Consider the following 26,597-nt stretch of genomic DNA (forward strand, 5'->3'; position numbering starts at 1 on the left):
CGCTCCCTCCGCCGTCCGCGCCTCGCGCCACGGTCGCGCGGTGGAACAGATTGCGACGGCGTCTGAGATGACGTCGGTGTGATGGCTCTGTCCGCCGTGGTCGTCACAACTATACGTTGGCTCGATTTACTCTTGATTAACCCAATCGCTAGTTCCCAAGCCTTGCTAAGATTATAGCCACAGTCACGGTTTATGAGGTCGTCATTGGTGCGAATTTCGATGGCCTCTCTAACAACGCTGTCCCAGTATCTCGACGTCTGTACCAGAATCCTCGTGCGGTCATACTCCATGGCGTGATTTTCCGACAAACAATGTTCAGCGACCGCCGACTTGCTCGGATACATCAGTCGAGTGTGCCTCTGGTGTTCACGGCATCGATCCTCGACGGTACGCATCGTCTGACCAATATACGACTTGCCACATTGTCACGGAATCTGGTACACGCCGGCCTTCCTCAAACCGAGGTCATCTTTGGCGCTCCCCACCAGTGCACGAGTTTTATTTGGAGGACAAAACACAGTTCCGACCTGGTGTTTCTTCAGAATGCGGGCGATTTTCCCCGAGATTATCAAATTCGCCGGGAGAAACTCAAGAATAACGTCAAAATAAATAAATGAATAAAAACAAAAACACAGTCACTATGAGAAACGGTGACTTTCAAGGAGTAATCAAGTAACTTTTTTTTCCCAAAGACATTTGCGGTAGCAACATAATACTGACTTCGTAATTTTACAGACCTGTGCATTGACGGAACTTGGCTTCAAGCGTATGAAAAATGCTTAATAGCCGAAACTGCAGTAACATAAATGAAGGTTACAAATATAGTCACTTAGGAAACCATGTTGTGATTTAGAAAATGAATGAAAGTGGTTTTATATGCGGACGAGCGCATGAAATAAATGATCCGTTTGAAAGGAGCATAGACGACAGATAGCATTTCCTGTGTACTCAATAAATTCATACGTTCTATTTCATTTCGGTGAAAGTGGTGGTAATACTGGCTTAATGTTATTAAAGTAAGCATGGCTTTTCAGGAATTACATATATAATTTTCCAGTTAATAATACGATGTTCAGAAGAATTATGGGAACATGGATTTCAACGTCCGGTATGTAAGATCTATTTTGATACAGGCAGTCCCTGTAGTCTTATCGCATGACTTGAGATTTTCGCTTTCAGTGTAGGCAACAATTAAAATCATTTCCCATCTGTTGGCTGTGTCATGCATTACAGTGTCAGGCAGCACCTCAGAAAGAAGTGAGGAGAAGTGACGACGGGTGTCACAGTGTTTTCTAGTGAGGTACAGACTTGGCAGTTACCATTTGTAGTAGTCAACCAAGCACAAGCAGTGGCACATCTTAATATAGTGTAAGTAGCAAGGAAGATCTGTTTGTTCCAAAAAGAATGGACTTTCGGTCGCGTTGCTGCAGATGCCACAGGATGTCCATGTGTCATCCATAGGTTATCGACACGGTACAGGGTGGCAGGTCAGTACACAATGCGATTTGGACAGGGTCGCCATTTCTGCGTTGCTGTATCGTACAGATATCGCCAGAGCACTGCAAGACGACCTCAGAGGGGCACTGGAACCGCTGTGTCCGATTATACTGTAATGAACAGCCTACGCGAAAGAACCTTACGACGCAGACGTCCAGTTCGAGTATCCCTCTTGACACGACAAAATGTTGTAGCTCGCCTTCAGTTCTGCTGCTCCCATGCCAACTGGTAACTTCGTCATTGGTGAAACGTATTATTCGAGACGAGTGTAGATATCCTCTTACGGAAGGTGATGGCCGTGCTCGTGTTGTGCGGAGACCAGCCAGATTTTGTCCAGGAAATCGATAGATTTCCACGGTTCTATGATGTGGGAAGTTAGTGCATATGTGGGACATTCGTGACAGACGTGTTCGTGGTCTTCTTGTTCCACCACATACTCTTCAAGAACTCTTATGGGCTCTCGTTTCGAGTGGGAAAGGATATCACAGGGTGACTTCCCTAGACTTACACGGAGCATGTCACGAAGGTCAGAGATAAACGTTTGCGGAGGGCATTACATGTTATAAAACCACTCAGGATGACGGGATGAATAATTGTTTCCACTTTGTTTCCGACATTTCAGTTCTTTTTATTTAATGACGTTTTCTTGAGTTCCTAAGTCTTTGAAAGATAAAAGGTAAAATTTGGTAATATACCCAATGCTCAATGGAGTATGGCAGACCCCCAAAGTCATATGTAAAACATTCTCGGTTTTCTTGCCGCGTCAGTTCGGGATAAAATCTCAAGCTTCCGACGATAGCCTCCATCGTCATCGTCAGGAGCAGCTGACTGTCTTCACTGCTGCTGTGGTGGCCTTTTATAGCCCGTGGACGGCTTCTGATTGGTCGGCGATTACGTACTGCTGTCGCAGACGGTGTCAATGTGTGCGCCACAGCTTTGGTTAGAACGTAAACCATGCTTCTCTGCATCGAGCGCTCGTTTCTATACACTGCTCAGATAGTACCCACTATCACGGTTAAAGTTCTTCTCGCCCATTCTTTTTTCAACAGCATCTTTAAAAACAGACTCCCAGCACGTGGAGGTATGGGACAGAATTTTTGTTTCATCAAACAGTATTTTATGTTTGTTCGTGAGGCTGTGCTCCGCAATTGACGATTTCTCCAGTTCCCTATTTTCAATATGGCGTTGGTGTTCTGCACAGCGTAATGTTCCCCTAATTCTTGCGAGTAGTGTAATTTTACTGCGCAAGTACCGTGTTCCCGGAATCGCTTGTCCATTTTGTGTCATTGTGATTATTTTCGGGCTTGAATTTTCCATCTGGCTTGAAAGGAAGTAACTGGCCGTGCTGATTTTTAATAAAGGCTCCGGACTGCGACGATAATTATAGCGTGTATCAAATTTTCCTAAACATAACAAAGCCAGGTTAATTACTCGACACAACTAATGATTTTAATTCAGTCGAACTGTACAGTTAAGAACCTTCATTTAGATACTTTTGTTTTCATCAGGCCAGTGGCAGAACTGTCACCTTTGTCTGGCGAACATGCATCGCGCTTTTTATGCTGTAGCAAATTTAATTAACGTTCTAAAGACGACTGTTTGGGTTGTTGCCGTCCCTTTTAATATTCGGAAAGCTGCCTAAATTCACACACTTGCGTGTCCGAAAAGCAATTTACAAAAACCATAACTGTCAAGATGAACTTTAAATTCCTCTTTTATTCATTGGGTTTAATTTTTTAATTACAGTTGAACTCAGAAATTCATATCTTTAAATGCGGTAGACAACATACAAAATTCTTAAAGATCTTTTTAATTTTTTTTTAAATCTTTATCAACTACGCATGATGACAGACATTGAAAGATTTCAGTATGAAAATATAACAGAAATGCTCGAGGACTTTAAATGGGATTCTGCCTCGCGAAACCCTGTTCGGTAAATTTAGATACACTGCATTCCAGGAAGACCATGCGAACATTATGGTGCCACCATTGTATATAGTATTTCGCGTAGTTGTAGTGAGAATAAGGTAAGAGAAATCAGGGCAGACAGTCTTTTCTCCCTCGCTCATTATACGAATGGGGCAGGAACGAAAATCGATAATATTAGTAGGATGTACCCTGCGCTATGTAGAAAACTGAAGATTCGCCGTTGCAGAGGAAATTGAAGTGTACAGATGCGAGCTGTATTGGTGACTCTTCACTCACAGCTCCAAGCAGTGTTGGCTTGCGTCACACAGCTTGAGGATGCTCCGAAGTGGCATCATGGGGCGGGGAAGGGGGGGGAGGGGGGGGGGCGAGCGAACACGACCCACGTGTCTCTCGGTAGATCCACTGCTGTGGCCGTTCCGGGTACTGCCTGCACTACCCATGGTAGAGTGGCAGATCATTCCAAAGTCTGGCAGGCAGCGAAAGACTTTCCGAGGGGCCAATCGTAGGTCCTCCCTTTGACGAACAGGTTACTGGCTTTATCTGTGGCTGACGATGTCTCTGAGCTGGATGCGGTCGTCCACCCTGTTCCAGAGGAAGCTTCTCGGCCTGCAATGTCTGGGCATTCACAGAGGGGGGGAGGGGGGGTTGCTGGTAGTTGAGAGCTCCAATGTTAAGCGTATAATGGGACCCCTTAGGAACATGGCTGCCAAGGAGGGGAAGGAATCCAGTGTGCACTCCGTGTGTTTACCGGGGAGAGTCATTCCGGATGTGGAAAGGGTGCTTCTGGATGCCGGAAGGGTACAGGGGGTACAGGGTTCATCCAACTGCAGGTGGTGGCCCGTGTCGGTGCCGGTGACGTGTGTCGCTTTGGATCAGAGGAGATTCTCTCTGGCTCGGGCGGCTAGCGGAAATGGTAAAGCCTGCCAGTCTTACTTGCGAAATTAAGGCGGAACTCACCATCTGCAGCATCGTCGACCGAACCGACTGTGGTCCTTTGGTGCAGAGCCGAGTGGAGGGTCTGAATCAGAGGCTCAGGAGGTTCTGTGACTGTGTAGGCTGGAGATTCCTTGATTTGTGCCATCGGGTGGTGGGTTTCCGGGTTCCAATTAATAGCTCAGGAGTCCACTACACACAGGAAGCGGCTACAAGGGTAGCGGGGGCTCTGTGGAAGGGACTGGGCGTTTTTTTTTTTAGGTTAGAGGGTCTCAGGAAATCAGTGAAAGGGCGTCCGTCTAAAAGGGGGCAGGTAAAGCACAGTAAGGTAGTAGTAGAAACGATCGGTATTGTGGTTGTAAATTGTCGTATCTGTGTTGGGAAAGAATCAGAGCTCCAAGCCCTAATAGAAAGAACTGAAGCTCAAATAGTTATAGGTACGGAAAACTGGCTAAAGCTGGGAATAAGTTAAGCAGAAATTTTTCAAACAACTTACCAGCGTCAGAAATAGATTAAATACAGTTGGTGGTGTTTGCCTTGTAGGAAAATTGAATTAGATAGTTCCTGCGAAATAATATGGGTAGAGGTTATACTTGACAGTCGGATTAAACTATTAATTGGATAGTTTTGCCCCCCCTCCCTCCCCCAACTCAGAAGATATAGTTGCTGAAAAGTCCAAAGAAAGCATGAGTCTAATTTCAAATAGGTACCCCACTCATACAATTATAGTCGGTGGCGACTTCAATCTACCCTCGATATGCCGGAAAAAATTACAAGTTTAAAACCGGCGGCAGGCATAAAACGTCATCCGAAATTGTACTGAATGCTTTCTCAGAAAATTATTTTGAACAATTGGTTCATGAGCCCACTCGAAGCGTAAATAGTTGCGAAAGCATTCTTGACCTCTTAGCAACAAACAATCCTGGACAAATAGAGAGTATCATGACGAATACAGGGATTAGCGACCACAAGGCAGTTGCTGCTAGGCTGAATACTGTAACACCCACAACCATTAAAAAGAAACGCGAAGTACAAATATTTAAAAAAGCTGATAAAAATGCTCTTAGCGCCATTTTATGAGACAGTCTCCACTCCTTCTGATCTGATCACGTAAGCGTAGAAAATATGTGGAATGATTTCAAAGAGATAGTATCGACGGCTATTGAGAGATACGTACCACATAAATTAGGGCAACGGCCTTGCCGCAGTGCATATACTGGTTCCCGTGAGATCACCAAAGTTAAGCGCTGGTCGGCACTTGGATGGGTGACCATCCTGGCCGCCATGCCCTGTTGCCATTTTTCGGGGTGTACTCAGCCTCGTGATGCCAATTGAGGAGCTACTCGACCGATTATTAACGGCTTCCGTCAAGAAACAATCATAACGATCGGGAGAGCGGTGTGCTGACCCCACGCCCCTCCTATCCGCATCCCCCATTGAGGATGACGCGGCGGTCGGATGGTCTCGGTAGGCCACTCGTGGCCTGAAGACGCTCAACAATACCACGTAATAATTAATAAGTGATGGTACTAATCCCCCATGGTACACAAAACGGGTCAGATCGCTGTTGCAGAAGTAATGAAAAAAGCATGCTAAATTTAAAAGAACGCAAAATCTCCAAGATTGGCAAAGTTTTGCAGAAGTTCGAAATATAGCTCGTGCTTCAATGCGAGATGCTTTTAATGATTTCCACAATGAAACTTTGTCTCGGAATCTGGCAGAAAACCCAAAGATATTCTGGTCGTATATGAAGTACACCAGTGGCAAGGCGCAATCAATACCTTCACAGCGCGATAACAACGGTTAAGTCACTGATGACAGTGCCACTAAAGCAGAGTTATTAAACACTGTTTTCCGAAACTCCGTCACTAAAAAAGACGAAGTAAATATTCCTGAATTCCAACCAAGAACAACTGGCAAGATGGGAATCATAAAGTAGATATCCTCGGTGTAGCAAAGCAGCTTAAATCACTTAATAAAGGCAAGGCCTCCGGTCCAGACTGTATACCAGTCAGGTTCCTCTCAGAGTATGCTGAAAAATAGCTCCATATTTAGCAATTATATACAATCGCTCGCTCACAGAAAGATCCGTACCTAAAGACTGGAAAATTGCTCAAGTCACACCAATACCCAAAAAGGGAAGTAGGAGTAATCCGCTGAATTACAGGCCCATATTACTAACGTCGATTTGCAGTAGGGTTTTGGAACACATACTGTTTTCGAACATCATGAATTGCCTCGAAGAAAAAGATTTATTGACACACAGTCAGCACGGATTCAGAAAATATCGTTCTTGTGAAACACAACTAGCTCTTTATACTCATGAAGTAATAAGTGCAATCGACAGGGGATGTCAAATTGATTCCACATTTTTAGATTTCCAGAAGGCTTTCGATATCGTTCGTCACAAACGTCTTCTAACCAAACAGCGTCTGTATGGAATATCGCCTCAGTTGTGCGACTGGATTCGTGATTTCCTGTCAGAAAGGTCACAGTTCGTAGTAAAAGACGGAATGTCACCGAGTAAAACAGAAGTAATATCCGGCGTTCCCCAAGGAAGTGTTATAGGCCCTCTATTGTTCCTCATCTCTGTTAACGACAAAGGAGACAATCTGATTAGCCCTCTTGGATCATTTGCAGATGATGCTGTCATTTGCCGTCGTGTAAAGTCATCAAATGATCAAAACGAATTGCAAAATGATTTAGATGAGATATCTGTATGGTGCGAAAAGTGGCAATTGACCTTGAATATAGAAAAGTGTGAAGTTATTCACATGAGTACTAAAAGAAATCCGCTAAATTTCGATTACTCGTCAAATCACACAAATCTGAAGACTGTAAATTCAACTAAATACTTAGGGATTACAATTACAAATAACCTAAATTGGAACGATCATTTAGATAATGTTGTGGGTAGAGCAAACCAAAGATTGCGATTCATTGGCAGAACACTTAGAAGGTGCAACAGATCTACTAAAGAGACGGCTTACACTACGCTGGCCCCCATGCTGGAGTATTGCTGTGTGGTGTGGGATCCGCAGCAGGTGGGACTGGCGGATGACATGGAAAAAGTTCAAAGAAGGGCGACTCTTTTAGTATTATCGCGAAATAGGGGAGATAGTGCCACAGACATGATACGTGAATTGGAGTGGCAATCATTAAAACAAAGGCGTTTTTCGTTGCGACGGGATCTTCTCACCAGTTTTCTCCTCCGATTGCGAAAACATTCCATTGGCGCCCACATACATAGGGAGAAATGATCATCACGATACAATAAGAGAAATCACGGCTCGCACAGAAAAATATTAAGTGCTCGTTTTTCCCGCTCACCGTTCGAGAGTGGAACGGTAGAGGGAGACAGCTTGAAGGTGGTTCATTGAACCCTCTGCCAGGCACTTAATTGTGAATAGCAGAGTAATCACGTAGATGTAGATAAGTCTGCTTCGCTCGTCACGTATCACGTTGTATAAGGGGAAATCAAAAGGTTGCCATTTGAGGGCGTTGCTACAGCGTGTGTGCAACATAGCGCGACCTCGATGCGGGTATACAGTGTCGTCAGAAACAGTCTGAAGATATTGTAAGGGGATTGCACTAAGAAATAATTCTAAAGAAAAAAAAGTTGGATACGTTGCACCGTTTCCGATTTAATTAGCATTGACGTTAGCCAGTCATGTCGTTGCGCGCGCAAATTAAAGCATTCGCACGCGCTAAAATGCGGTAATGCATGGACGTTTGTGGGACCTTGAGTTACCACTTGTTCAAATGGACGTTACCAGTTAAAATGTGCCTATTTCGGAAGTGTTAAATTTAAGCTGGGTTAACAAAAGCTTTTTTTGTTGTTCGGTTAGAGGAAACCAGGCGAAGAACACATTTGCGCCGGCCGGTGTGGCCGTGCGGTTAAAGGCGCTTCAGTCTGGAACCGCGTGACCGCTACAGTCGCAGGTTCGAATCTGCCTCGGGCATGGATGTGTGTGATGTCCTTAGGTTAGTTAGGTTTAATTAGTTCTAAGTTCTAGGCGACTGATGACCTCAGAAGTTGAGTCGCATAGTGCTCCGAGCCATTTGAACCATTTGAAGAACACATTTGACGCCACTGTCTCCGGTAGGTTGCTTGTATTTGCGCGGACGACGACCAGACGGTCTAACTTCAATGCTAGTTAAACCGGCTGGGGCAGCGTATAGAATTTTTTTCTTAACGATTATTTCTCAGTACGACCTACCCTCCAACGTCTCTGCAGACTTATCGGACTGTTTCTGATGACCTGTATAAACACTGACATATAGGCAAGAGATTAGTGTTGCACTCGTGTCTTTCCGACGTGCGTGGTAAATGCGGAAACGTGAACTATGGCTGCGTTATTACCAAAGCATCCAAAGAGGGGCAGCGTGCTGTTATTATTTTCTTAGCTGCCGATGGACAAACACCACTAGAATCCATCGGATAATGAAGAATTGTACGGGGGCAGCATACCTGCCGAAAATCACCGTTGTGGAATGGTGCGAAGATGTGCAGCAGCCAGTTACGGGCTCCTTGACGCAGCAGGACACAGGGTTTTACCAAACGCGTATCTTCGACCGTTACTTGGTGGGATGTCCGCTGCTCGTGCTCTTGAGGTAGCGTTCTCGCTTTCCGCGCGCGGGGTCTCGGGTTGGATTTCCCGGCGGTGTCAGCCTCGAGATGACTGGGTGTTGTGTGTCTTTCATCATCATTTCATCCTCATTCACTCGCAAGTCGCCGTAGTGGCGTTAAAGAACTTGTGGAGCGGCGGCCGAACGGCCCCGCGAGGGGTCTCCCGGCCACCAATGCCATACGCTCATTCACTTAGGTGGGATGATTGCCTCAAGGCTCACAATGATTTTGCCTGAATGACAACCGATTCTGGACAGTATGGCCTTCGAACGGAAGCTTTTTGGTCGACCCTTATATGAGAGTTGGAAGTTAAATAGTAGCAACTATTTATTCACAACCGATATAAAAGAGTTACATGTTTGCACCTGTTACTGTCCTTCAAAGTAGTCACCAGCGTTGTGTAGAACCCGTTGACGATGTGGAAGGCGTATTATACCGTTAGCAGAGCCTGTTCTGTGGATGGTGCGAATGGAGCGGTCTAAAGTTATGGTGATTCTCGTGTACGACTGAGATGGTGTTATCCTAACACATTACGTTACTCCACGGCAGACCGTCAATGCACAGTATTACTGTTCGTTTTTGGAGCATCACCTGCGACCAGCTTTGCGAAAGAAGCAGACACACTTTCTGCGCAACCCACCCATCATTTTGCACGACAGTGCGCGGGCGCATACAGCGCAAGCTGTGGCTGCTCTCTTTGGTCGATGGGACTGGGAAGTACTGTACCATTCACCATACTGCCCGGACTTAAATCTTTGTGACTTTGATTTGGTTCCGAAGATGAAGGAACCACTTCGTGGCATTCGTTTCATAACTGTTCCAGAGATTCGACAGGCAGTAGACCGCTCCATTCACACCATTAACCTCCATTCGCACCATCAACAGAGCAGGCTCTGCACGGTATACTACGCCTTCCACATCGCTGGCAACGGGTTCTACACAACACCACTATTGAAGTTCCAACTCTCATATTTTTGAGTGGTGCCCCCGCCCCGCCCCTAATTTTCTCTTTGATTGATCGAATATATTATTTGTTTGTATTGGATTGGTGCATAAGTTAGTAGCATTTTTCCGTAAGGTTAATAAGCAACAGATACACAAAACAGAGACGTCAGTCATCAATAATACATTCTCCCTCTCTATTTAGAACAGTCTGCTAACGCCGGGGTAACTTTTAGATTCCGCGACTGTAGAATCACGTGGTTTTGAGGCAAAGAACTCGTCAGCCATGTTCGGAGTACAATTTCATCCGGAAAGCAAGTTCCTAGAAGCAGTATAGGTGAAAATGTGAGGAAGCAATATTAAGTGAATAAGGTAACTGCGGAATGACTTCCCAACTCTTGTACAGCGTTTCTCAGCGTAGCAGAACGCGGGCCGGCGTTGTGGATTAGCATCACTTTACGCAGTCTTCCTGGTCGTTGTTTTTGGACTGCGTCTGCAGGACGTATAAGCTGTTGACAATGAATGTCAGCAGTGTTCGGGGAAGCAATTCGTAGTACATACACCACACCATCGCTGTTCCGCCAGATTCATAATATTATGTTTTGTGGATGCTCACAGGTCTTTGTACGGTGAGTTGCTACATTTTTTTGGAGCTCGGCCATTCCATTCCATTACTTTCTTTTCCTTATGTTAGCATAAAGACACCATTTCACGTTACCAGTAACATTACAGGATAAGAATGGTCGGTGTTGTTCACGAGGCAGTTGATGACGAGCAAGCAGAAATACACATATGACCACCTGCTGATTTTTGTGATTTTGTCTTAGAGCATGCGGTATCCATACACCCGACTTCTGAACCTTGCCCATTGCATGCAAAGGTCGCACGATGGTCGAATCTGGAATGGTCACAGTTCATTACATTTTCAAGTTCTCGGGTTCACTGATGTGGATTAATGTGTTTAAACGATGTTCATCAAATCCCGAATGGCTTGCTGAAGGTGGAGAGTCACTAATGTCAAAACAATCCTCCTTATGACGAGAAGACCATTTTCTTGCGGTGCTCTGTCCAGTGAAATTATTCCCACGTACAGCGCAAATGTTTGTGGCTGTCTACGCTGCTGCCACGCTTCTATTGAACTCAAACAGAAGAATGTGTCGGAAATATACAGATTTTTCCGATTTTGCAGTGATTAGCATTTTGGATCTTGTGCCTTCGAAGTAGAATTGATAGAAAGTTCATAGTAAAATGGGCTCCATCCTATGGTTTTGGATTGTTTATGAAGTCTTACTCTTTATTAAAAGTTTTTAACTTCGAAATAGACTGACGTACATACCTACTGTAATGCCGAAAGGACATTTTAATTTAAATGTTCATGGCAACTTTATTATACAATTATACTTAAGTCCCTTGTCATTTCATATAACGTAACTCTCTAAAATACAATTTATAATAAAAGTTGCGGTGATCAGTAGTGCTGCTACTGAAACATCTCTCTAGATACATCGAATAAATTTTGTAAATGCCTGCTGTTCAACTATAAGACCAAAAAGAAAAATAAAGATATTAAGGACTAATAAGCTTAAAACGAATAGTATTGGTGCTCTGTAAATATGTACACAGCCTATTTGGCAGCAGTGAAAAACGCAATATATTCTACAAAGTAACCAACCGTTCTCTAGGAAAGGGTTTCAAAACAAAAATTATAAATACGTTTGATTTAATTTTATATTTTGCAAGTATCCGTGAGGATACGGGAATCAGCTGCAACTGATTCTAAACGTAACTGTCCGTTTTCCGTAGGAGAACTTCTCAACACAGTGACATTCATATTATTGATTGAAATTGCTTGGCAAATCGCTCGTGCGTGGTGTGTCAAGCCGAGCGACCGATTGCCGGCGATGTAGCATGCGACGGATCGCTACGATACTTCGCTCGTGTGTGGGGCCTTCAACAAGATGGCGCTGCTATGTTTCGGACGACCGATCACGCCTGTAGAATTTCTCGGACCGAGACTGTCGGTTGGCAAGCCGTCAGGTTGGTGGCAACTGGGCGCTTATCGGCATTTCTGCAGCTAGGTTTGCGCTTGCGGCGCTAATCGAGCGTTTCCGTGCAAGCGGTCAATGCAGGCTAAACCCCCCCACCCTCCAGTTGGTCGCCGCGCTCCGCCTTTGTCCTCCAACTTCTCCCACTCAGCCAGTTGCCGTCGCGCTGCTGTATGTCGGAGCTGATGCTGGCGCTTCCTTCCGGGCTATCGGGGGAGCGGTTTGCGACGGCATGCATCAGCGGACAGCGCCAGAAGGCTGTCGCTGCATATGTGTGCGCCTGGTTTGTCTTCTAATAGACCCTTCCTTCAACGGACCAACGAGCCCAGTGTTTTCTTCCCGCCAAAATCCGCCTTTTAGTCCGGCTACCCCGACACAGTTTCCGCCCGCCTCGCTAGTCACAGGATTTTTTTTTTTTTTCCCCCGGGACATGTCTGCTTGGCGACGCAGCCTTTGTGTTTGTTGGGAGCAGCAGCGACTGTTCGTCGACTACCGTTTCTGTACCTACAGAGGTGTTATCAGATGTGAGCGGTCCACCAAACGTGTCTTGACACGATAAAGCCAAGACTCTTTCGGAAAAGACTGTATTTCACAAATGCTGCCTATTTGATCTTACGTTGTCTACGTGACAGGTCAGTCGCAAGGAGAGGGTTAAAGGGGTACAGGAGAGTAGCCCCCGCCCCAGAAAAAATATCTTTGCAAACTGAAATCACATCCTCCCCCCCCCCCCCCCCCCCAATGTAGACAAACATGTCAGCTCAGTATCAGTATGAAAAAAGCCATAACATGTAATTGATATTTACTGTTACCAAGTGTACCAAGAACATTATGTTATGAAATCTAAAAACTATTTCCTCCTTCACAGCAAAACTTAAAGTGAGTAGCCTCCACCCCTCTTCAGCTCAAATCCTGAATACGCTTTTGGTGAGGGTTTTTATGGAATGACAACAAATTCGAAGTTTTGGGACCTGCTTCCTGATTGGTCCTGGGACTTGCTGCAGACATGCCAATCGGTACCGTGTGGCTCGGTGGTAAAGTGTCGTACTACGGATCTAAAGACATTAGTCTATCTAATGGATTGGACCTCGATCTCAGTAAGGCCAAACTCGTGATAATTGATTGAGCAGTACAGGTTCAACTCGTAGGTCGATTAAAGAAACCAGATGCCCTGAATTATTTCACTTACCTTGGGGTCAGCCATTTGTCCCTTAAACACGGAGGCAAACAGTGCATCGATGTCACCAGAATGAGATTTTCACTCAGCAGCAGTGTGTGCGCTGATATGAAACTTCCCTGGCAGATTAAAACTGTGTGCCAGACCGAGACTCGAACTCAGGACCTTTGCCTTTCGCAGGCAAGTGCTTTCTGCCAGTAGAGCACTTGCCCACAAAAGGCAAAGGTCCTGAGTTCGAGTCTCGGTCTGGCACACAGTTTTAATCTGCCAGGGAAGTTTCAGTGCATTGATGTATTTGAGCTTTGGTGCTGGTGCAAGATGCTGTGCATAAAATGGACTTAAAGAATAATAAATGTGCCCATTACTGAGCAACTCAGGATCTCCATGCACTTTTGTCTTCTTGTGTCAACCAAAAAATTCTCCAGTTCTTTGGCTATATTGTGAGAAGAGATGGAGAAAACCTAGAGAAAATAATCACAGAATGGAAGATCGAGGCCAAGAGACTTAGGGGAAGAGCAACGAACTGGTGGATTGATCAAATCAAGATAATCTCTGGTCTAACTCTCAGCAGGTTCAAAGAGAAGATGGTACCCATCCAGGATGAAGACGTTTGATTTGTGTGGTCATGACGCTCAACAGTGAGCATGATGGTGATTGTCATATGGATCTAGAGGTCTCGGCTTGGATACCCAATTACTTCTAGGATTTTTGTGTGTCACTTATCATTTCTTTTACTTCTGTTAATGTTTGTTGATGGGTGGCTAGGTACACTGTGGACCAGAGTCCACATTAAACGGTAAACCCCTTTATAACTGACTGTTTAACTCAGTTCAAAAGTCAGAATGAGACAGTGATGTACCACCAACAATAGGATTGTGCTTAGTAAATCACTGGGATGGTCAAACCAATTTTCAGGTCGATGACAGCTTTTTCTTGTATCTGCTGGAATTCACTCTGCTGTGACCATAATCTCTGTGTATGTTAGGTGACATTGTACTCAACATTAGGTTGTCATGCATTACATGTGATGTAGGTTTGTCTTAACCACCTGGATTGTCAAGGGGAACTAAGTGTGTACCACATATTATCTCCTAAGAGTCTTATTTCTCTGGTGTTAGTACAAGTCATTTTAGATTTGTTTTTGTTATGTGAATGTACAGACAGGTCAAAAGAAAAGCTATTAACATGTTGCTACAAAATTACGACCCAACTTCAGTGAAAGTATCATGTACAGTGCGCAAATTTAGGGGTGTTCTTTTCTTATTTTCTGCTAGAGCAGTTGACTTTGAGAAACATTTTGTTCATCATAGCCTTTCATTCTTTTGATACACAGTGGTGGCGTTATAGTTTTATTTTATTAGAAACTCTGAATCTGATTTGTCATCTGTTTTAATTTTGTATCTTTCAGCAACCAACCAAGTAACATTTCCTTGCAATTTTCAAGAATTTTGACAGACCCAAAGCTCAGTAAAAAGCACAAAAAAGTAGTCATTAAGGGCAAAGATGGGGCTGCAAAAGTTACACTGTTTTATACATAATTTCCAGCAGTTCTTTACTGCAGGACTAATTGCTCCAAATGAATTTAATGATAAGTAAATTGTACATCTGTTTTTTTGGAAAGTTATTTTGTCCTATCTCTTGCATTTTATGTATTTTTTTTTCTATTTTTAACTCTTGCAGATGTACAGGTAATGACATTTATTGTGAATGTGGTGGAGTTTTCTGATAAGGCATTTTTATTTGAAAATTGAACACCTGTTTCTGTTTCTTTTTTTATGTTTTTAATGTTTGTGTACTTTTGGTTTTCAGGTCGCAATGAGCTAATAGCCAGATACATAAAACTTCGGACAGGCAAGACAAGAACTCGCAAGCAGGTCAGCTCTCATATACAAGTGCTGGCAAGAAGAAAGCTCAGAGAAATTCAAGCAAAACTAAAAGTTGTAAGTACTGTAAATTATGCCAATAAATTAAGCATACTACATAAAAACATGCTCTTGCTAGCTACCACCCTGTTTTAATAGATATATCTTGGGAGGGGAACATAAATGCATGATCAGATATACCTGAATTGATTTGGCCATCAGCTTTGGTACAGAGGTGGATTGCACATTACTGCCAAACATTTCCTGTTTTTAAACAGTTACAAGTTTATACATTCTTTGTATGCTTACTAACACCAATCAGTGAAAAGATAAATTAGCTTATTTTGATAAACATATAATGCATATTATGTGGTACAGATGTAAGATTGTAATGAGATGAGTTATCAACCATAATTAATTGAGGTTTGTGGTGTTGTTTGTTACACCCCGGTTGATTATGCATGAAGAACTGCAATCATGACATGCCCACTACCACACCGTTGTACCTAATTATTTAAGTCTTGCCTGTGGCTTGTTTAACACACAGTGAATGCATATCTCCTGCCTGATATGCTGTAACAGTAGCTGGGCTCAAATCTCAATCAATACAATCTGTATAAAAATATATATGTCGATTTTCTAAATTACCGAAGGCAAACCTTGAAATGGATTCCTTAAAAAGGCCTTAGCTGATTTCTTTTCAGACCTTGATAGTGCTGCATCTACATTGAGGTGACAAAATTCATGGGATGCCTCCTAAAATCATACCAGACGTTTTGCCCAGCACAGTGCAGCAACTCGATGTGGCATGGGCTCGTTAAGTCATTGGATGTGCTCTACTGAAATATTGAGGCATGCAGCCTCTGTAGCCGTCCTTTGAAAGTGTTGCTGGTGCAGGATCTTGTGTATGAACTGATCTTGTGATTATGTTCCATAAATGTTCAGTGGAATTCATGTTGGGCAATCTGGATGGGCAGATTGTTTACTTGAATTGTACAGATTGTTCTTCAAACCAGTCATGAACAACTGTGCCCCAGTGACAGGGTAAATTGTCATCCATAAAAATTCCACCATTGTTCGCTGCAAATGGTCTCCAGGTAGCTGTACATAACAATTTCCAGTCAATGATTGGTTCAGTCAGACCAGAAGACTCAGTCCATTCCATGTAAACACAGCACATGCCACTGTAGAACCACTGCCAGCTTGCACTGTGCCTTGTTGACAACTTGGTTCCATGGCTTTGTGGGGTCTGCACAATACTCAAACCCATTCATCAGCTCATACCAACTAAAATCGGGGCTCATCTGATCAGACCACGATTTTCCTGTTGTCTAGGGTCCAACCAGTATGTCCACGAGCCCAGGAGAGGCACTGCAAGCATTGTTGTGCTGTTCGCAAAGGCACTCACATTGTCATCTGCTGCCAAAACCGATGAATGCTAAATTTTGCTGCACTGTCCTAATGGATATGTTTGTTGTACATCCCATGTTGATTGCACTTATTTTGCACAGTGTTGCTTGTTTATTAGCAATGACAACTGTACACAAACGCTGCTGCTCTTGGTCATTAAGTGCATTGTTGAGGGTGAGAGGTAATGACTGAAATTTGGCATGCTGGTATACTCTTGACACTGTGTATCTTGGAATACTGAATTCCCTAATGATTTCTGAAAACGATGTCCCACGTCTGTAGCTCCAGCTATCATTCCATGTTCGAAGTCTCTTACTCTCCTTCGTGCAGCCATGATCACATCAGAAACCCTTTAACATAAATCAGTTGAGTGCAAATGACAGCTTCACCAATGTAAACCTTTTGCCCTTTTATACCTTGTGTATGCAATATTATCACCATTTGTATATGTGCGATCACTATCCCACGACTTCCATCACCTCGGGGTATAATGAAGTCCATTTAAACAAAGTGTTAATCCTTTAAGTCTCCTCTTGAATACATGCAACAGGGCAAATATCTCAAGATAGTGGAAAGGTGTTTTTGACAACTGTATTTGCTTTATCTTGTTGATTATTAATGGTTTATTTCTCAATTATATAACAAGTCTGTAAATTATTTAATTTTTATTATATTTGTGTATTACCATTCGTTATCCCTCTTCATCGTGTAAGATTGGCAAGTCTTGCAATAAATTAAAAGCTAAACACGTGCATAAAACTCCTTTACATGGATAGAGGAATTATTTATGATAAACCGTGCAGTCGCAGTACCTGACATCTTACAGTCTCCCACACAGGACCATGCAGCAAAGGAGAAAGCTCTGCAGACGATGTCCAGCATGTCCAGTGCACAAATTGTGTCGGCGACAGCTATTCATAACAAGGCAGCAGCTGCTGGTTTGGCAAGCCTGGGCCTCGGGTCACCAGTGTCTTATCCTGCACCAGTGAGTACCATTCTTTATATATTAATACAATAATAGAAATTCTGGGCAAAATAAAAACTATGGAATACAACATATCCTACATATAATTGGCCAGCAGATGCACAAATAAATTCCTTTGTAATGTCAAAACACTGCTCAATTCTCTCACCACCCTCATATTACATATTTAGTTCATGTGCATTGGTAGATGAAGTCCTTGACACTGTTTCTTCCTGCAGGGTGGTTTTCTTTGTTGTAGCTGATAATACAGGAAAATTGGGTTTGGAGTATCTACAACCAAACCTAACATTAAAAAAATGATTCTCATTACTTGTATGAGTAATACGTCACTTGTAGACTCATTTACTCTTCAGTATTTATGTTGACATTGCCAAAATTGGTGTGCTATCTGGCCGTAAATGTGTGAAAATGGCAGAGAAAATGGGAATGTACATGGATAAAAATTATTAAAAGAAATGATATAATCCACTGTTTTGGTGTACTAATATGACACAGGATCTATTGTCCTCCCAATGATACTGACAAAATGGCATCTGGAAATGTAGTAATTGACCAAGCTTTCACACCCTCTTGGGACAAGGAAGGAATAAATGCCAATTAAAACAAGAAATAAAAGTTAACTGAATGTCCACCCTTTCAAATGAATGATGAAATGCTTCAATTGCAGAAAACAACTGGATCGTTTTATTTACAAAGTGGCCAGAATTTTACCAACACACAATGCCTTCAGTTATGAAATGCTTTGTAGATTCAGATAACAACACTGAATTATTTGTGTTCACCTTGTTATTGCTATTTCAAAAAATAGTTGTAGGTTGCATACTTTTTTAACTCCTTCTTTGATGGCTGCTTTTTGGCAGTAAATTTCTGAGTTTTTAAGATGAGTGACAATAAGTTTATCTATGTAATTTTTAGATCAGTGTTGGAGGCTTATTTTGCTTTCCTAGTAATCCAGGATAGGCCCACACCAAATTCATTAATGCAGTACTCCCCTTATATTTTCACATAACCTGATTATCCCATGTGTGGCTGAAACACTGTGTTCTTGAGTTAGTGATGAACGTTGTGCAACCTACTAGTGTTTTTTAATGGAATAATCATTTTTCTTTATTTAGACCATGTCTTCGACTCTTATCTTAAGAGAGAGATTTGTGTGTGTGTGTGTGTGTGTGTGTGTGTGTGTGTGTGTGTGTGTGTGACAGGAGTTTTCAGGTAACACTATATGGATGAGAAAGTATTATATTTTGTACTTTTATATTCTGCCAAGCAATTACTTTTCCTGCCTTTATTTTTTTGTTATTTCATTCTAACATAATCTTAATTTTTTTCCAACTACAGTTTTGGCAACCAGGTCTTCAGCCAGGAACTTCACAAGAGTGAGTAGCATGTTTGGAACTCTGTATTCATTTAAATGATATTCAACAATAGTGTATAATAAAAAAATTATAATTTTCAACTCAAAACCTATTTCATATCACCATATCATAGAACCATTTGTCATTTATAAAGTACTGCTTTTCTGACTATCGTCTTTGTTGTTTAAACTCACTTCACCTTTGTGTGGTGGTGCACATCCCTGTCTCATCAAGACACCTTAGACAAAGCACTCTACCTATTTTTCATTTGATCACTAATAGTTGGTAGCTCTTTGGGTGAAGGGAGACTGCCAGAGTGATTTGTGTGTGGACAAGATATGTGGGAGAGGAAATATTTGAAGTTACTGACATGGATGTTGGAGCAGATATGTTTGCCATGGATGCCATGTCTGTGAGGGAGGGACCTTTTTATGTGTAAGGGATGACAGCTGTTGAAATGGAGGTGTACTTACTGATTAGTTTTATTGGAACTATGTTGTGGAAATAAGCCCAGTGAGATGGACGTCAACATGAATGTGCAATGTCTCCAAGATCTAAGAGTATTGTTTGTCTTTATGGGACCCTTACCAGTTGGGTCTGATTCAAGAAATTGAGAAGGTCCAAAGAAGAGTGGCAAGATTCGTGACTGGTGCATTTAGCCATCACGAGAGTGTTACAAATCTCGTAGAAAGTTTGAAGTTGGAAACACTTGCAGATAGATGACACGATAAACGGAAGGGGCTGCTCGCTAAATTCCAAAATCCGATCTTTGCCGAGGATGTAGAGCATATATTATTACCACCAACTTTCAAATCGCTCAACGATCACCATTCAAACATAAGGGAAATTAGAGCTCGTACTGAAGCGTTCAGACAGTCGTTTTTCCTGCGCGATCTGTGTGTGGAACGGGGGGGGGGATATGACTTTGGTGTGAGTCGTGCCCTCCACCACACTGCTTTGTGTCTAGCGGAGTATATATGTAGATGTAGATGTAGGTCTATGAGCTGTTTTAGTTATTCAGTAAGCCAACGTGCAGGTTTCGTTCTTACTTTTTCAGTTTTTGGGGGAGCATATTCGTCATATAGTTGAGTAAGTTTGTTTGTAAACCCATGAAGTTTTTGTTTTATGTCCAAGAAGGGAATAGATCATGTTGCCCAAACTATTTCTTGCACCTCAGTTACAAGTTCAGATAAATTAATGCATTTCAAGTCTTTGTATGTAGTTACATGGCCGTGACTTTCAAACAAATAGTAACGATTATCCAGGAACTCTGGGCCTTGTGGCATATGTGCCTCAGATCCTGCAGATGAAAACTGATGAATAGTTCACAGACAGAACTTTAAATTATTTCATATGAACAAGAAAAGAAAATGTTCCATTAAAATAAAATGTGAGCAGAAACTGGTATGTTCATTGAACTTATAATTTCATATAGCTATTTTTTTCCTATAATCCTGGACTTCCAGAGTTGATCGACATGTCCCTTATACATATGTGGCACGTAGGTCTTGGATTCTTTCTTTAGTTTTTCAGGTTTACATAGTTTTCTTACTTCTTCCTTCCTTCTTGTTTATAATTTAATAAACTCCTTCATTATCCAATCCACTTTATGTAATGCTACTAATACTGTGTATGAAGTGTGATCAAAAAGTAATTGAATTTTTTGTTTTCTCAAAGAATCTTCATTTATTCATCAACATGAACTTTGTCAGCTCCAAAGTAATTCACCCTCAGGTATGACACACTTGTGCTAAGGCTTTTCCCAATCTTGGAAGCATTTCTGGAACTCATTTTACTTTCCAGTGTTAAACTCCTTCAGCAATTCTGTTTTTTCATCTCATCATTGATGGCAGAACAATGCCTTTTCATAGTTTTGTCAGCATCCAGAATAGAAAGAAGTTACAGGCATCCATGGCCGAGGCAACTTAACAGTTCCGTTTTTTGACAAAGAATCATGAACAAGTATTGATGTGTGGGTGGGTGCATTATTGTGAGTGGTTTTGCCATAATTCTGGTTGTTTCCTGTGGGTTGCTTCATGTAAACAGTGCATAACTTCCGGGTAGTGTTCCTTCTTTACCATACAACTATAAGGTAGGAATTCATGTTGCACTAATCTATTGTAAATGAAGGAAACAGTGAGAAAAACCTTCACATATCGTTGGACGTGTCAAAGTTTTTTTTTGGTTTTGACTCTTATGGCAATTTCCATTGGAACAATTGGGTCTTGGTTTCAAATTCATACCCATTATCCATGTTTTGTCACGTTCTTTAGAAGTTCTGGGTCATTGTTGATTCATTCAGTATTTCCTGAGCAATGTCTATGCGTTTAAATTCAAAAATTCGGAACAACTTTGCTACTACACGTTACATGCTCAAAACAGCTGAAAAAATTACGTGGTACAAGCCAAAGGATATTCCAACATCATCAGCAACCTCCCTGATGGTGATATCGTGATTTTGCAGAACCATTTTTCTTCAGTCCTTCCACGCTGTTGTCAGTAATTATGAGCTCAATATTTATCTGTAAGCTTGTATCTGCTTGCTCTCTGTAAATAGAATTTTTCTGTTTCTTTTTAATTACAATTTGCATTGTGAATATTTACAGTTCAAATCTCTTCTATGTTAAAGAGACCATTTCTAATATTCTATTATCATAATAAAACTACATATAACTACTGGGATTGTTGTTTGTTTTACAGTGTTAAGCCTTTCGCACAACCTCCTTATGGTGGGAAGCCAGCAACAGCTGTGTCCTCCAGTGACATGACACTGCAGGCCCCACCACCACCTCCATGGGAAGGTCGTGCTATTGCAACGCATAAGCTCCGTCTCGTTGAATTCTCTGCCTTCATGGAACAGCAGCAAGATGCCGATACTGTAAGTTTTTGCACATGTAGTTCTTACTGCAATCATTAAGCAGTAGTCTGTTTATAAAAGATACATAATCAATTTATTTAATTAATCAATGATGAAAGTGGCACTTGTTCTTGTAGATTCACATAATTACTCAGTCTTCGAATGAAAGTTAGTGTAAATAAGTAAAATGCATCTTATCATTACTGTGTTATTGTCTTTGTGATGAGCTCAAGGTTTAAATTGACCAACAGTAGTTAACAGAATTTTATTCAAGTAATATTCTGCCTCAGTGGACTAGCCAGTGGATTTATTTATTTTTGGGGGGGGGGGGGGGGGACCAAACAGCTTGGACTTCCGTCCCATGCCCCAGTGGAACCACAAATACTTTTAAAAGGCAAAAGTAAATAGGAATGCAGGAAATATAATAAAAGTGATTAGATACCGTTGTTATTTTTGTCAGTGTTTGGGTTTTACTTACCTAAACTGTGAAGACTGAAGACAGACTAACATCAGAGTTTGACAATATTTTTTGAAGTTCTCCTAAATTCTCTACTCTATATCTGCGATTAGAAACTGAGATTAAGTCCTCCAGAACAGATGTTTGGCATAGTTGCTGTGGCAGTAAACTTCATATAGTTAAAAACACATTTCATGTACAGATAAATTTAGCTTTCTTCAACTCGAGTGATTAGCTGCTACTGATTTTCCTCTGTTATATAGAAACTAATAATAAAACATTATTTGATAGATTGATTGACTTTTAGTGCAAAGAGAATGAGAAGCAAATGCCTATCTGACTTTTCCTTCCTCATAGTTTATTTGGGAGCCATAATAGCTTTGTGGCTAAAGCACTACACTCTGGCCCTGGAGATCCTGAGTTCAAACCAAGTATGGGCAGGGATTTTTCCTCATTCCCAGTCACACCAGAATGGCTCGAGGTCCACTCAGCCTCATGTCAATATGAATACTTGGGATCTTTCCCAGGGGTAAAGGGTGGTCGGGGTGAGGAATGCCCCAGCCCTCCGTCTCCCAGTGCCGCGGTGGATAGAAGGGTTGCGCTGTATCAGCAGTCTTGTATCCCAGCCTTTACCTTTTATCGTAGTTTATTTACTATCACGTTTTTTGTCCTGTCTTTAAATGGAGAATCTTTTTTATAGTCTTGGTAGCAGTTATAAGTATTTTGTGATTTAAGTATGTCAATGAAAAGACTTAGTAGGATGTAAATGATTTAAGGATAAAGGTAACAGCTTGCTGAATAGTAGAAGCATTGAGTAGTTAAAGTGCACTTACACAAGCCTGAGAAGTTCCATAGCGCCCTCCCCCCCCTCGCCCCCTGCCGACCCACGCGCGCGCGCACACACACACACACACACACACACACACGCACACGCACACGCACACGCACACGCACACGCACGCACAAGCACGCGAGCGAATGCTGTAGTCCCGGCTGACTGCAGTGTGAAGTTTTAAATCTTGTTTATGTTCCTTTTGATGACTAAGTGCTTTTACTGCTGAGTGAGTTGTTATTTTTCTCTTCTTAAATTATTTAAATCTTGTGGTTTATGTATTTATGGTCTTTTACTTCTGGTATTATTTTAGCATTGCTGTTTTGATGACTGTCACTGCTCCTGCACTGCAAACTACAAATTTTGTACTGCAAAATTGTTGACAGAACAAGCTATTTGTATATACTGTTATTTCTGCAGCTTTAAGGAGTTATTTTACTTAAAAATATTTTTTTCCTTGTTTCAGTACCACAAACATTTGTTTGTGCACATAGGTGAATCAGCCAGCTACTCTGTGCCACTGTTAGAGGTAAGTAGATTGTTAATATGAGAAAAAACTGATTTCTGTTCTACGTATGTGATGAGTATGAAACCTTGGTGGGTAGTACCTGGTGTGTGTGTGTGTGTGTGTGTGTGTGTGTGTGTGTGTGTTCCCCATCCGTTCTAAATTACTGACAATATTTTTATATTTGTTTATCTTGGAAGTTGAAAATAATTTCAGTATAAAGGATGTACCACTGCTGCTCAGATTTGATGCAACATTTAATCTTTCATACCTAGCAAGTATTGAAAACAACTGTTGACAGAAACTGTAGAAATTATACACTCCTGCATTACATTCCTCAGATAACCATGAGAAATTGCATCTCTGATGTAAATTTCTTTTGGGCGTGTGTGTAGAAAAATTTGGACAATGAAATAAGAAAGGTGTATTTTAAAGGCAGTAGAGAAAGGTGGTGAGAAGCAGATCATGACATCATGAACAAAGGAAGGTAAAAAGTAAAACAAACTGCAACTGCTGTGCTACTTGAACAATAATTGGTTTTCAGAATGGAGGCAGTTCATGGGTAACCACTTGAGAAAATATAGAAATGAAGGTAGCTGCTTGGTTGACAAAAGGGTGATCTGTTAATTAGACCCCAGGATGTAAATAGAGAATGACAGTTGATTAATGTATGTGCAGTGGTTCTGGCGTGGATCTCTAAGATGGCCCCAGTTTTTAGTGCTGTAAGGGCATGAGAACAAGTGAACTGGTGCATAGAATTGCTTGCAACAGACAAGCTGTATGTAACATATTAAGCTGTGGAGTCAGGTGATGTACTGTGTGTTCCATGAATGTCAGAGCTGTGTAAATACGGGAAAAGATGGCCAATGGGAACCATGAATTAGAAGGAAGGATGAAAAGTGCACAAGGTTTCGTGTCTTTTTGTTTGTACAGGATATTAACTACAGGGTGCAGGTAAAAATTATGCTTGAGCATGCAATCATGTGTGTGATGAACATAAAAAGGACATAAAAAGAGAAACAGAGAAATTATCAGGTGCTGCAAAATAAGTATTACCTAATATAACATTTAACATTCATTATCTGTGTGAAGTGAAGTGATAAAAAAGTAAATAAAAAATAAAAACAAATGACTAGATTTGTGATTCTTAGTAGAAACAATATGGCTGCCATTGAACATAATGCTGCACAAAGTTAAACGCATAGCAGACAAAGAAACAAGTAGTTCTAGTGGATCTAATTGATCAGCACAAGGAGGTTCACTCATTTCAACATTATCTATGGGAAATACTGGGATAAATTCTTGTATCCTATTCCACTCATCGGCTTTGAGCAATGATGTCAAACCTAAGGCAAAGATGCTATGTATAGGCAATGTATGAGAGCAACGGATCACAATCATAAACAAACGAATGTAGCATATGATAAAATTACAGTCACATTCACGCAATTATTTACTTAGTTATGAATTATACCGAAACAAACTGAAGATAACGAAAATAAGAACAAGAATTTTTAAAAAATTTCATGTCTGGTAAGAAGTATTCTCACAATTCCTGTGACTAGAAAAGCAAAGAGACCCTTTAGATTGCATAACAGTAAAGCCCATGGGTTAAGTTATATGCTATGAAAAAGCATTAATTTTACATTAATTTTTGAATCTAATGGGAGAAGTGCAGGAAAGTGGAGGTCCATGTATCAGAAAAAGGGGAAAATTAAATGAATCACAACGAACACGAAACAGTAGCATAAAATGTGGAGAAACTCGACACTTTAAATTCTAAAAGAAAAGCCAGTACATGACAAATGAATATCTGCAAAAAATAAAATATTGGAATGGATAGCTAGAATTAACATATGTAGTTAAATTCCAGTTACAGATTCCAACCGCTCCATGATTCATATGTAAATTATTTTTGCAGTTATATGCACAGAAACGTAATACCACTTCTACATTTGTAATTGCTCTCTAAAGCTACAAAAATTGGAATCGGTAACTAGAACTGGCCTTCTTCTGTATAGGTCAATTCTAGTTACCGATTCCAATACTAGTAACTGTTTTGCAGTAGTTCAGATAGCCATTAGGAATGCAGAAATCATATTAACCTACATTTTACTACATACATGTGCTGAAAACACTATCTAAAAAATGAATCATTGAATGACTGGAATCAATTCCAACTTTTTGATGGTTCATAATTTTGGACATTTTTGCTGTATATTTGTGGACTATGTTTTTCTAGGATTTCTAAATTTCTTATTGATCTCAGAACTACTGCGAAAAATTAATAACTACTGTAGGTATAGCTTCCAAATTTTTCTCTTTTTCATGGTAAGTAATGAAGATAGTAATACCATATGTAGAAATCCTGAAACAATTTAATGCACACTCTTGTTGTTAAAACTATCTAAATAATGAACTGTGGAATGGTTGGAATCGGTAACTGGAATTAACCTATATAGGTCAGTTCCAATTGCTGATTTCAGTATTTGTTAGACCCCACTTTTGTCAATTTTTGTGACTTGTGTACTCATCCAATTAGATTTAGCAATTAGTATTAAAAGTTAATGCTGATTCATAATATTATGACTTCACTATGCGCTATACTGTACTGGATTTAATGGTCCTCTGTGCTTTTCTTACTTGCATAAATTACAATAATAATTTACTTTAGATATGTATACTTCTTTTTTCTGTTCTTATTTATTTTCATTACCTTTAATTCTTGTCAGTATAATTTGCGGCTAAGTAATTAATCACGTGAACTGTGTTTGTAGTTTTATCATATGCTACATTCGTTTGTTTACGAGTATGATCCGTTGCTTTCATAGGTTGCCTCTATGTAGCATCTCTGCCTTGGGTACGACGTCATTGCTCAAAGCCGACGAGTGGAATCGGACACTAGAATTGAACCAAATAGTGTGTGCTGACATACTAATCAAACAATGGAAAGTCTAGGATGGAATAACAACAATGTGGAGAGGATTGATTGCTACTCACTACGTAGAGGAGGCATTGAGTCACACACAGGCACCAAGAAAAGGAATGCTAAAAATGTTAAAGTTTTTGTACAAAGTCTTTACTCAGAAGTAGAGCTCTTGCACATTCACACAACAACAACAACGCGCGTGCGCACGCCCCCGCCCCCCCCCCCCCCCCCCCACACACACACACACTATTCTCT

General features: G+C 41.3%; 1 protein-coding gene across 10 annotated transcripts in view; it reads left to right on the forward strand.

Moving 5' to 3' along the window:
• Positions 1–26,597, forward strand: part of LOC126095759 (transcriptional enhancer factor TEF-1) — a 759,916-nt gene that overhangs the window by 724,225 nt on the left and 9,094 nt on the right. For 9 of the 10 annotated variants that reach the window (XM_049910557.1, XM_049910558.1, XM_049910560.1 and 6 more), the window contains 5 exons: positions 14,960–15,090; positions 17,249–17,407; positions 18,746–18,783; positions 21,463–21,640; positions 23,375–23,437. In XM_049910557.1, the coding sequence (XP_049766514.1) occupies positions 14,960–15,090; positions 17,249–17,407; positions 18,746–18,783; positions 21,463–21,640; positions 23,375–23,437 (569 nt within the window). The remainder of the gene's footprint in view (positions 1–14,959; positions 15,091–17,248; positions 17,408–18,745; positions 18,784–21,462; positions 21,641–23,374; positions 23,438–26,597) is intronic. The other variant, XM_049910553.1, reaches the window with a different exon arrangement.

Source organism: Schistocerca cancellata, chromosome 8, assembly GCF_023864275.1.
Source record: "Schistocerca cancellata isolate TAMUIC-IGC-003103 chromosome 8, iqSchCanc2.1, whole genome shotgun sequence".
NCBI classification, from domain to species: domain Eukaryota; kingdom Metazoa; phylum Arthropoda; class Insecta; order Orthoptera; family Acrididae; genus Schistocerca; species Schistocerca cancellata.